This window comes from Myxine glutinosa, chromosome 2 (assembly GCF_964187855.1).
Source record: "Myxine glutinosa chromosome 2, kmMyxGlut1.1, whole genome shotgun sequence".
Taxonomy (NCBI): domain Eukaryota; kingdom Metazoa; phylum Chordata; class Myxini; order Myxiniformes; family Myxinidae; genus Myxine; species Myxine glutinosa.
In genome coordinates, this window is record NC_136262.1 from 88921196 (window position 1) to 88934504 (window position 13309).

Below are 13309 nucleotides of genomic sequence, written 5' to 3' on the forward strand. Positions count from 1 at the left end.
GAAGGGATTTTTTTTAAATATCGGCTTTGAAGCTAATATGGCTGCCATACCACATGACATATGACCTGAAAAATGTACAGTTTGCATATGTATGGGTAAGGGATCACGTTTGTGAAGTTTCGTGTTTTTTTTTTTTTTTTTTTTTTTTTGTATACAAGGTCGAGGCTCGTGAAAGAGCGAACATTAATCACACAGAAAGACAAACCGACACATAAAACATATAACATAGGGAGCGGTAGACAAGATGGGGAGAGAGGGGGAAGGACACAAACACAACATTTGAGAGCAGTGACCGAGAGACATGGAGACATCGAGAGATCTGAGAGAGGGCGAGGGCTTGGGGGGGGGGGCGTGGGAAGGGGGCGGTGGGAGAGGTATAAAACATATGGACACTGCCAGGACTTCCAGGAAAGAAGTTGGAATTTCAAACAAGGTGGATCTGGGGTGAATTAGCGGGGGTAGAAAAGATCAAGGTTTTGGATGGGGGAAGATAAGAGATGGTGGTGAACAGCTGTTTTAAAGACCTGGAGGGAGGAGTGGGATTGAAGGGAGTGAGGGAGTTTGTTCCAGAGGCGGGAGAAAAGAGGAAGGAAAGAGTGAAGGTGAGCAGAGAGCCGAGATTTCGGCAGTTTAACCATCAGAGGGTTGCTGGCAGATCTTGTGCGACCTGTAGGAATATTTGGGGGACAGAGCACAGAGAGAGCTGGGGGTGCAAGGCCGGAGAGGAGTCGGTAGAAGACAGAAAGACCACCTACCTGCCTGCGGTGAGTGAGTGAAAGGCCCTCAGAGATAGCTTCATCGCGGGAGATTCCAATAATTCTGAAAGCTTTGGTTTCAACAGCGTGAAGCCGAGCTAGGTGTGAGGCAGGAGCACCGGCCCATAGGGGAGAACAGTATTCCATTGAGCTGCGGATGAAAGCCTTGTATGTGGTGAGGAGCTCAGGTGTGCCGAGGAAGGACTTCGCACGACGGAGTCGGCGACTGGCTTTGGAGGCCAGCTTGGAAATGTGGTTTTCCCAAGAAAGATCATGGCAGATAGTGAGACCCAAAATCTTGAGCGACAGAACTTCTTGGAGAGGATTGTTGAGAAAGTAGATGGGAGGGTTGTCCAGTGGATCTTTTCGGAGAGACATAGTAAGAGTGTGAGATTTGTCAGGATTGAAAGACATGTTCCACTTGTTTGACCAGTCTGTGATTTTGTCCAGGTCTTCAGAGAGTGAGGAGGCAGCAGACTGCCGATCTGAGGGAAGAGGAATGGAGCGGCAGAGAGTGGAGTCATCAGCAAAGAGATAGAGAGGATTTTCGAGAGAGTCAGAGAGATCATTGATGAAGACCAGAAAAAGCACGGGGCCCAGAACACTGCCTTGGGGAACTCCAGCCTGAACAGGAAGAGGAGATGAGAGAAACCCATTCAGGGCCACACGTTGACGACGACTAGAGAGGAAGTCCGCCAGCCATGCGTGGAGATTTCCATGGATACCAAAGGAGGAGAGTTTGGTGAGCAGAGCGGGGTGCCAGACCGTGTCGAAGGCACGTGATATGTCGAGGGAGACAGCTCTAATTTCCTGTTTGGCATTGAGGACCTCCATCCATTGTTGAGACAGCAGAAGCAGCATGTCCAGAGTAGAGTGACCTGGTCTGAAACCAAATTGATGATCAGAGATCAAGCCATTGGAGAAGAGGAAAGATTTCATATCCGAAGCAATGATGGATTCCATGACTTTGCTGATAATTGGGAGAAGGCTGATTGGTCTGTAGTTGCTAGGATCTGTTTTTGCACCTTTTTTGTGCAAAGCGGTGATGTTGGCTGATTTCCAAGCAGATGGCAGTTGACCTTGAGCAAAAGAGAGGGTGAAGAGAACAGAGAGAGGGTGAGACAGAGCAGCAGAGCAGGATTTTAGGACCCGTGGGCTGATGCCGTCGGGTCCAGTTGCAGAATCAGAGTCGAGGGTTGACAGAAACTTTTCCACCTTGTCAGGAGGAAAGGACACGGAGTCCAGGAGCAGCAGGGTACGACTGGGTATGGTGGGTACAGAGAGGGATGGGTTTGGGACACAAGATTTAGAGGCAAACACAGAGTTGAGGCATTCAGCTTTTTCACGTGCGGAGTCAGCTGTGTAGCCGTTTGAGGTAAGGGAGGGGATGGAGGGGGAACAAACACCAGAAACGGATTTGACCAGACGCCACCAGGATTTGGAAGAGGGAGACAGATAAGAGAGTTCGGTCTTGAGAACGGAGAGATATTGTTTCCTGGCTCTCCTGAGGGTGGACACACACTTGTTTCGGGCTTTGTGAAAGGAAATGAGATTTCCTTCCGTTGGATTTGCTTTCCAGGAGACGAAGGCAAGTTGTTTCTGGGCAACAGCCTCACCACAAGATTCCGTGTACCATGGACGGGAGGAAGGGTATGACAACTGAAGACGAGATGGGATAAATCTGTGCATGAGAGAGAGCAATTTACTTTGGAAGAATTCCCAGGATGAGTTGATGTCAGAGGTGGTAGAGATGGGAGACCAGTCCAGATGATTGATGGCTGCTTGAAGACCGTGCCAGTTGGCCTGAGTGAAATGCCAGACTCGACGACGCTGAGCAGGCTCCCTGAGGATGGTCAGAGAGATGTCCACTTTTACAAGGACATGATCAGATGATCCGATCGGAGCAGAAGAAGAGCAGCAGACATTTTCAGGGAAGTTAGTCATAACCAAGTCCAGAAGAGAAGATGTTCCGTTGACTGAGATCCGGGTCGGGAAATTGACAGATTGTGTCAGTCCCAGTGAGTCGCAGAAGTCCTTTGCTGAGGAGCCATGGCTGGTGAGAGAGGTACCCACACCCAGCCAACTGGCATGATGACAGTTGAAATCACCACATATGAGGAAGAGAGAGTTGGGATGAGTAGATAGAAGTTGGTCCATATCATCAGACAGCGAGATGTAGATTGAGTCATCACTGTTTGGTGGACGGTACAACACACATATGAACAAGAGGTGGGAGCGAAGGGGAAGCCGTAGCCAGAGGTATTCCTGGGGGTGAGGTGGAGAGAGTGCAGTGCAGGGCGAGTGAGGAAGAGAGTTTTTGATAAAGATAGCAACCCCGCCTCCAGGACGAGGCTCAGGTCTATCATACCGGAGGAGGGAGTAGCCCGGGAGAGATACTATGGAATCAGAGACATCATAAAGGAGGAAAGTTTCTGTTAAGCAGATCACGTCTGGTTTGACAGAAGCAACCTGTATGGAGAGATCAGTTAAGTTTGAACGAAGGCCCCGGATGTTTGAGGTCCATACCGTTAATGAAGAGGAAGGGGGAGCATCAGATACAGAACAGGGGGGAGGAGGGGTAGGGTAAGATGTGGAAGAGGTGGAAGAGGTAGGGAGAGCTGTTGAAGGTGTGTCAGAGATTTCAGAATAGCTCGGAGAAAGGGAAGGATGGGGCGGACAAAAGGTTTGATGGTGATTGGGTGAGCCACAATGAGGTGTTATTTGAGGAGGGGGAAGAGCGAGGCAGAAGGTTGGGGGAGATGGAGGTGAGAGTTTGAAGGGGGAAGAAGCGGGGAGGATGCTTTGAGGAGGGGGAGTGAGAGGGGGGAAATTGAGAAGCAATGAGGGTGGGGAGATTTGAAGGGGAGGGGTGAGGGGGGAGTTTGGGAGGGAAGGGGCAAGGGGAGGGATTTGAAAGGGATGGGATATGGGGGAGATTTGGAGGGGAGGGGTGAGGCAGGAGTCTAGGAGGGGAGGGGCGAGGGGGCGTCTTGGCGGGGAGGGGTGAGGGGGTAGTTTAGGAGGGAGGGGGCAAGGGGGGAGATTTGAAAGGGATGGGTGATGGGGAAGATTTGGAGGGGAGGGGTGATGGGGAAGATTTGGAGGGGAGGGGTTATGGGGAAGATTTGGAGGGGAGGGGTGAGATTGGATTTTTGAAAGTGTACGATTTATGGGAAACGAACATTTATTGCAAAATGAGTTTCTTGTGACCTTCGAGTTAAAAATACGTTTAAGGACGCTGGATGGAGGATGGAGTGCAGGAGAGTTTAGGGAATGTAGAAAAAAGGCACTATAGGAGATGGATATTTTTTTTGGGATGAATTGATTTGGTGAGCAAGTCGAAAGCAGCCTTTTAAAGAAGAAGAAGAAAAAGGTGTTATAAAATATGACGGAATACATAACTTGAGGGGAAAGTGTAAACATTGAAGGTTAATGAGTGAAAACTATCTGGGGAAATGGGGGAGAAACACGTGGTCGAAGAACGAACGAACGAATAAGAATGAATAAACGAATGAGAACAGAGAAGGAAAATGTTTTTTTTTTTTTTTTTTTTTTTTTTTTTGAGTTGAGATTTACACAAGGAAGTAGGCTATGGGTGAAAAGACTGGGAATACAGAGAACGAAAGTTATTGGATCACAAAAGACGGACCGCTGAGAGAAAAACAAAGCCTCAAGGTTGTACAGTGCACACTGTACAAGGCCTCAAGACACGACACGGCAAACAGACGATCAATTTATGAAAGATAAACACCGAGAAACAACCAAAGTTGCACACAATAACTTCACACACCGAAAGATAAATACAGTTTCGACAAAATACAATTGTGAACAGACTTAACTTCGAAAAACGTGGAGACCGTGTGGAGCTTCGAAAATCCCTGCCGCCGTCTCCAAGATCTCGCGAGATCATCAAGATCTCGTGTTGATCGGATAAGTTTCGTTTTTTTATCCAAGATGGCTGCAAAACCACGTGACCTACGACATCATCATTTTCAAACTATATGCAACAGTGCTGGTAGATGATATTTTTAAAATTTCGCATCGATAGGGTGAGCGGTTTCAGAGATATAATTATTTCATATTTTCTTTTAATCCAATATGGCTGCCAAACCAATATGGCTTCCCTGCTGAGATGCATAATCTTGTAGGATTTCACCCTCCTTGATGCCAAGGTCTGGATACGCCACTGCCAGAGCATTTTGGGGTTTGTTCAATTTTTTATTCATGGTAAAGGCTCATGTAAGAACTTGAACATGTCAAATGCTGGACAAGAACACAAGGAGACAGTGTACTTTACCAATAATTACATGGAGTTTTTACGTTTGCATGTTCATGCACTATATTGCATGAACAATATATTACATGCACATGCACTATATTGCATGTTCATTTGGCCACATGTTACCCTTATGTTCCTATGGAAATATCGCGTTTTGTTGTTGTTCCTATGGAAATATAGTATCGGTATGGAATGAGTACATTATTTTTTGTGTCTGTCTAAATTTTCTGTCTGAACCATCTGAAGATGTACTATATGGCATTATTGTAGGCTTGGGCAGAATAATTGATTTCTCAATTAGAATCAATTCCCTTGATCGGAACCTGGAATCAAATCCCAACTTATACGGAGTTCTAAATTCTTCTAAATTCTAACACCTCGGGTTCCTTCTGATGACCCCAATGCAGTATTTGGTTTTCCCTTTGATTAGCAGCCTTACCATGTGATCAATCCATTGAGGGGGGATTTGCTTTGCAGATCACTGACCTGATACTGACCAAAGAATCGCTGACCATCTGTTTGCTCCTATAAGTGACTAGTTACATGATTCTTCCGTAGGCTCTGCAGCTGTTCGAGTCCCATGCTGGATGCCTGGGTCCGGACCTCTTCATGGAATTTGCTCTGCCATGTCTCGAAGATGTGGCTCGCCGTGTACAGAGTGGCCTCAAGCAGGCGGGCTTACCTGCTGTTCCCATGGTAGCAGGTTCAACACGCAAGTCCTCATTACAATTGATTTTCAAAATGATGTCGGTCCAAATACTTTTTTAACCTCGCTGCCAGAACTAATATCTCACCCTCTGTTCTTTGTGGGGATTTTTTTGTTTAGATTGTATTTGCCAAGGATGGGCATTTTGCTCTACAAGAGTTGTCTCGAGCAGGATATGATGTCGTTGGTGTTGACTGGACTGTGAGACCAGAACTTGCACGGTTTGTTTTCTTTGAACTTTACTTTCTTGGTTATTTCGACTTGCTTTTGGCTTTTTTTTATTTTTATTTAACAATGTGTCACACTTCTCATCATGCCTTCATTTTGACATTACCTGTCCAGTAAAGCAGCCAGGAAAGCTCCTTCTTTTTCTCCTCAGGGAGCTAACGGGCAGAAAAGTAACACTCCAAGGAAATCTGGATCCTTGTGCTCTGTATGCACCAAAGGTGAGGTTTTTGCATTTCTCTATTATCATTTCGTATGCAGCTTGGGGCTGCTGGTTGCATCATTGCTGGGTCACGGACACGTCACATCATTGCTGGGAGCGTGGCAGTGCCACTGATGTAGTTCCCCCTGTTTCCAATAAGCTGGAACTCATTTTTCCGACATCGAAAGGATGACGGGCTGTCAACCCAATTGGTGTTATTTAACGGCATGACGAGCTCCAACTCCAGACCCTAAGATCCAAAGCCAGACACCTTAACCATTAAGCCAACATCAGGCTTATTTCTCTTTTGATAATACAAACTAGACCGCTTGTTGTAGCGCTGCTTGCAAAAAAATTTTTTATGACAAAAACAATTATGTCAAGAAAAATTCAAAGCACTTCTTGTAAACAATATACAAATTTTTATTTTGTTGCACGAATCTGCTGCTGCGGCAAACCGAATATTTTGTGGATGGCAAATGCGGAAAGCATCAACGTATAGTTGGCATAGCTGTGAACCCAAACCTGCTTGAAGGAGTGAGAATATTTCATAACCGGGGTCAATATGCCGCAGGCCCTTGTCAGACACAGGTTGTAGTCCTGGTGGTGGGTGCAACCCCCCTGCCCAGAACAAATCCAGTAAAATAGAACCCAAATGGAGAGCTCTGGTGGCTATAAATCGTATTATAGTAAAAAAGGAGAGAAGGAAAGAATTATTCACAATTAGTCTGAACTCTTCAAACTAAGTATTCCAAACTCACTATATTTAAACTAAGTATTCCAAACCCAAACTTAGTCACTCTGTGTTCCACACTTGTATTCAGATATGTACTTCCAGTCATATTTTGACAGTGAAATTAATCATTTCTAGTCTAGAATCAAAACGATTTCACCAAAACAATAAGAATCCACATTTACAAAACAATAACAGTACAGCTTCGAGTCTTCTTGTGTATCTCTGTATTAGCATTGCACTTCTGGATTTGGGGAGTTTCTCCCATTCTTCCTTGCAGATTTGTTCAAGCTCTGTCAAGTTGGATCAGTGCACTGCAAGTTTGCCCCAGATTCTCAATAGGATTCAAGTCTGGGCTTTGGCTGGGCCACTCAAGGACTTTCACGTTCTTGTTCTGAAGCCATGCCGGTGTTGCTTTGGCTGTATGCTTGGGGTCATTGTCTGGAACCTTTCTTCGCCGCAGTCTCGGGCCTTTTGCACTTTGAAGCAGGTTCACCTCAAGGATTTACCCATGTTTGGCTCCATTCATTGCTCCCTCTATATTTAAAAGTCTCCCAGTCCATGCCGCTGGAAAGCATCCCGTAGCATGATGCTGCCACCAACATGCTTCACGGTAGGGATGGTGTTATATGGGTGATGAGCTGTGCTTGGTTTCTGCTAGACGTAGCGTTTTGTATTCAAGCCCAAAAAGTTCAATTTTCTGCTCGTCAGACCACAGGATCTTTTGCCTCATACCTTCGTGCTTTTTTCACTTTGACGTGCCTTTTTGCAAACTCCAGGCATGATGTCGTGTGCCTTTTTCTCAAGAGTGGCTTCCTTCTGTCCACTCTTCCATAAAGCCGAGATTTGTGAAGTGCTGCAGAGACAGACTGTAGTCCTTCCGGCCCGTTCTCCCATCTCAGGGAAGAAACTCTGTAGCTCTGTTAGAGTAGGCATTGGGTTCTTGGTTACCTCCCTGACCAAGGCCCTTCTTGCCCAGTTGCTCAGTTTGGTCAAGCAGCCAGCTCTCGGAAGAGTCCGGGTAGTTCCATATTCTTTCCATTTCCTAATGATGGAGCTCACTGTGCTCTTGGGAACTTTCAACACTCTAGAAATAGTTTTTAATCCTTCCTTAGATCTATGGCTCTTCACAATTCTATCTCCGAGATCTACGGGCAGTTCCTTGGACTCCATGGTGGAGTTTCTGCTCTAACGTGCACTGTCAACTGTGGGACCTTGTATAGAAAGGTGTGTTTCTTTCTAAATCGTGTCCAATCAATTGAATTGGCCACAGGTGGACTCCAATCGAGTTGTAGAGACATCTCAAGGATGACCAAAGGAAATTGGATGCACCTGAGCTTACTTTGGAGTGTCATTGCAAAGGGGTTGAATACTTATTGACTCAAGACATTTCAGCTTTTCATTTTTAATTATTTTGTCCAAAATTTCTAAAAAAAACAAAATTACACTTTCACATTATGGGGCATTATGTGTAGATCAGTGACAACAAAAAATCTCAACTGAATCAATTCTAAATTCAGGCTGTAACACAACAAAATGTGAAAAAGGTCGAGGGGTGTGAATACTTTCTGAAAGCACTGTAACACTTTGTGGTTATATAGCTCGGATATATTGCAATTGTACTGGCCCGTCGGCTGAAGCCTATGGTCTGACGCCTACAAGTATTGTCGCTTGCACAAGGCCCGTGATGTATGTCAGCTCCAACCTTTCGATATTTGATGATCCTTTTAACAGTTGTTTTGGTTGTTTTACAACGAACGGAAAAGTTATAGGACATGGCGATTGTAAATATGAGACTTCTGAAGACCACTTTGGCTTACCTGAGTACGAAAATTGCGGACGTATGTTTTTTGTTTTTTTCCCTGTTGAAAATTGTGGGTGGAGCTGTCCAGCCAATGGGTTTAACATATAAGATTAGGTTGACTTCTCAGAGGGAAGCAAACTCCCAAACATGCAAAATAAGTTGATCATGTGACGTGACCTCATATTGGAGGCACTGTAATTACAGGTATAGGAACAGCATAGTTGCAAACGATCCTTGATCACTAATCAGTGACTTGTTCCATGGATGGTTGAACCTGTATTGGTGTGGTGGAAATGTTTTCATGCTATTGGCATTGTCTTGAGACATCTACGGGGTTGCGGTTGAATCTTTGATTCCTGAGAGTTCTTTCAATCCTTGTTTTTAGCTTTGCACCCTACTTTTTCTATTTTCCATATAATTTATCTTCTTTTTCTCAATCCACACTCCCTCCCCCTTTTCCCTTTCCATACCACCTGCACATAATATGTAGATGGGCCCTTAGTCTGTAAGACTGGAAATCTCATGTTCTTTTTTTTCTCTTTTTCCAGGAAGCTTTGGAGAAGAAAGTAAATAAGATGGTGAGGGAGTTTGGCACACAACGTTACATCGCTAACCTCGGCCATGGCATTTATCCTGACGCACCTCCAGAGGGGCTGGGTACCTTTGTAGATGCCGTGCATGCCATTTCCCGTTCTTTGAATGCATGCACAAACTAATGCAGATCATTTTTTTTGAGGTGGCTGTTGAGCAGTTCGAATGTTTTGTTAAAACTCACTCTTATTCTGAATATAATTGCCTTGACTGAAGATTGATTTTTCACTTTTCCTCTTTTTATTCTCACGAGAATTATGTCCTTGACACAAAATGATTGATAAACGGCAGGACCAAATAACTAAATAATAAAAATAAATTTTGCAATTATATTATATTTGATTCAAAGACCATTCATTTTACACACTTTGTTTGATAACAGCAACAGAGATTCATAAAAATTGATAATAGTCTATTCCAAAATTGTATTTTAATTACAAGTTGGGCGGGCAGGATGGCCTAGAGGTATGTACACTCAGCTACAAGATGTCTAGCCTGGGTTTGAACCCTGACCCAGCTCGAAACTGTCATCTCGCTCACAGAGGGTGATTCATCAATGTGTGTGTCGTCCCTCGGATGGACGTTAAACTGGGCGTCCTGTCTACCGGTACTGGTTGGTGGACATTAAAGATCCCATGGTTTCCTTTGCCAGAGTAGGCGAACAATCGCCAGCACCATGAACAAATTCCAAATTCCTGGCCTACCTTCTTGAGTCAGAGTGGCGACCTGACTAGGATTGTGGCCGAGTAACTGCTTCGGAGGCACTAACACTGTACAGGGAATGGTACATGATGATGAAGACTAGCTCCCGTTTGATGTAAAAATGACATTTTCCCCCAAGGAATGTTATGTTGTTTCAAGTTTTAGATATAGGTGCGTTTACCTGACTCGTCCTTACAATTATGGTTCATTCAAATGACCCCGTGACCCTGGTCTGCAGGTTCTTTGGTGATTGGATTGCATATTAATGTGCCTGCAATGTTTGGGTTTTGCTTGAAATATACAGTATCAGTCCTTGTAACATCTCTGGGTTTAAATCTCACTCTCGCACATTTCCATTTCCTATAAAAGGTGTGCCACAAAAAAAAGGAACGTTCCTGATTTTCAAACCTCACCAGAGAAGGTTCTCAACTGACAGTACCATTGAATTGTCATCTCCAAAGTTTTTTGGATTGATGACTAGAAGACGTTCACATTTGTTGCTTTTGCTTAATTACATAGTCTCTCGGGAAAGTGAGCAAAACAGAGCACATAAATGTTCTGAGAACTTTCATCATCATCTATCATGGATCGTTTGTTAGCGTATCTATATTGGACCAGGAATGCCTGCTGTTTTGCATCCATTCCTTGGAAGGACTAGTAGAGGAAGGGGGCACAATTGCAGTACTGTTGTGGTGCCCCTTTAATCTCTGACAGGTGGAAAAATGTGTATTGAGACTATTTTACTGTAGATTTCTATATAGGAATTTAAAAGATTTTTGCATCAAAAGGACATTCATTAGAAAATGCTGAATACCCATTTATCAAGTCCAATGTAGCAAATCAAGAGTGAGATCATCAAACTGACAATGAAAGATTCCTTGTTCAGGTGAGTGTCAGTTTTTATCGGTGGGATGCTGATTTTCAAAAAATTGCGTATGTAATTTGTCGAAGTTGCGCTTCAAATAAGCACCTGTCTACTCCTAAAAGTTGGCTACAATCTCAGATGACATTCCTCAATTTTAATATTTTCCGTTTAGAAAGTAAAAATTTCCAAACAGCCAATTGAACCACCTTGAGCCCACCCCTTATATATCTATATGGGAGCGTACGCTGGATCAGCACGTCACTGCGTCATTGGACAACTCCTCAGCACCATCCCGACACACACCACTGTGTGCTACAGAATGAGGTGTTTTTACGGCTGCCGGAGTGTAAATCTTGCCACCAACCTCCTTGAGAGAGGACCCAGTACCCAGGTACTCATTTCACCGACCTCGGAAGGATGACGGGCTGAGTCAACCCCACCTGGCATTAATTCAACAGCTGAACGAAATTCGAACCTTAGGATCCCAAGCCCACCGCCCTAACCATTAAGCACCCCCCTTCACTCCCAAGATAAGCCGAGTGGCCTGATTAGCTGCATTTAGATTCCATTGACTGGAAGATTTTCTTCAGGACTCAAATCCAACGGCTTGACTAAGCTAACACCACTGATGATGGAAAGGGATGGGCACCTTCATTGAACTTTTAAGCGATTCAATGATTAATTTCTGACAAATCGGGATGCATGCATGGTTTTGTAAATAAATATTAGCATGCCAATTGACATGAAATACAAATCTGACATGCAACACACTTGTTGAATGATAGAAAACCAATCCCCAGCTACGGCTACAAATCTGTACAAACAAAGGATGTTTGAGGATTGGCAGGGATTCAAACAAAAAGGCAAGGAAAATAATAAATCAGATAAAACCAGGCCCAGCTATAAGATGGCGACCACCACGTGTAGTCTGCCCAGGGCTGGAGGGGAGATCATGTAAAGGGTGTTTCCCTAAAGAATGCCTTTTTTTCCCGAAATGAATCACGCGCTCACACATACCTCAATGTGAACGTACAAGTGATTATAATTAATTGTAGCAAGTCTCAACAACGCGTGCGCTGCGAGGTGAAAAGTCTCCTAAAAATCTCTTTTTTTTCTCATTTTTTTAAAGATATGACCGAAAAACTCGTCGCTCAAAGGATCGCCTGTGTCACGTTTGGAATTGCACGCAAGCTTTTTGCAGACACTCTCAGGCCTGTTAAGGCTGCACAGCATTGGCTTTGTTTTGCTTTATTTTCACAGCTTTGGCTTTGGGCGATGGCCTGGAAATTCGCCAGACCTCAATCCAGTGGAGAACCTCGGAGCCATTATGAAAGAGCGAGTTGAAGACCGCTTGTTGGATTTTTCGGAGAGCGAACAGTGTTCCCGTGACTGTTTATTGGATATAATCAACGAGGTCTTGGAAGGAATGAAAGGTGACACTGACCTCTTTTGCAATTTGTTGAGGTCGCTTCGAACGCATTTGAATCTTGTGAAAGCCGCTGGGGGAAAATCGATTTAAAATTCTTAAAGTCTGAGGTGTGCACTGTGCATCCGGTCGGGAAAAAAGGCATTCTTTAGGGAAACACCCTTTACACCACCATGTGGAGGTCCAACTGGAGAACCGCCAGGGAGTGTTCTTGCCACCTGCACCATTCACCCACAAACTCCCTCGAGGCTCCAACGTTCCTGGCAGCTTCCCTGCAAAAGACCCTCGCCAAACCAGGCTCCGATGCTTCTTGCTTCACCTCACCCCGTTTTATTCCTTCAAACTACGAGCCAAAGCGCGCCTCACCCAGCCACCATTCCTCCACGGCTCACAGTACTTCACATCCCCATGGGCGGTGAATTTACCCCTAGGGGGACATTGAACTGCAGGGAATAAATGAAATAATAAATGGGAGGTGGGAAATGGGGAAACAGAATCGGTGGGACATGTGGCCGACTGCTCCATCTCCATTATATTTGCTACACGTAGGCCCATTCACAAAGTATATACACAGATGTGGTATTATGTACCTTGACAAATACAGAAGGGATGTGGGAGGGTTACCACTCTACATGCAATTTCGCGAAGCACAAAGCGGGGTTACGTAATTGCATCACTTGGACAAAGCAGGACTTGGTTTAGCAGGACTTGGACAAAACATTACGCCACCTCGACCAATCAACTTTGCTGCTCATGTTCTCAGCGTTGGGGAATATCAAGATTCAGACAAAATTGCGCCTCGTAATAAATATACACTGTGCTCGGAAACGCAAAGCATGCGTTTAAAAGACCCTTCCCATGTCCTTTTTCTCAATTCTGCGTGGGGTAAGGTGTTCTATGAACTCTACTTAATTTTGTGGAAAGTGACGTGATTCATCAACACGTTAAACCGGAGGACCTGCTAGTACTGGTCGTTGGTGGACATTAAATAACCCCACATTGTCTTCACGTTGGGTCGTCG

General features: G+C 44.7%; 1 protein-coding gene across 3 annotated transcripts in view; it reads left to right on the plus strand.

The window, feature by feature from the left end:
- Positions 1 to 10316, plus strand: part of UROD (uroporphyrinogen decarboxylase) — a 28422-nt gene extending 18106 nt beyond the window's left edge. For all 3 annotated transcript variants that reach the window (XM_068107832.2, XM_068107831.2, XM_068107833.2), the window contains exons 7-10: positions 5593 to 5730; positions 5861 to 5961; positions 6120 to 6186; positions 9253 to 10316. In XM_068107832.2, coding sequence (XP_067963933.2) covers positions 5593 to 5730; positions 5861 to 5961; positions 6120 to 6186; positions 9253 to 9420 — 474 coding nt within the window. In that variant the 3' untranslated portion in view covers positions 9421 to 10316. The remainder of the gene's footprint in view (positions 1 to 5592; positions 5731 to 5860; positions 5962 to 6119; positions 6187 to 9252) is intronic.
- The last annotated feature ends 2993 nt before the right edge of the window (positions 10317 to 13309 follow it).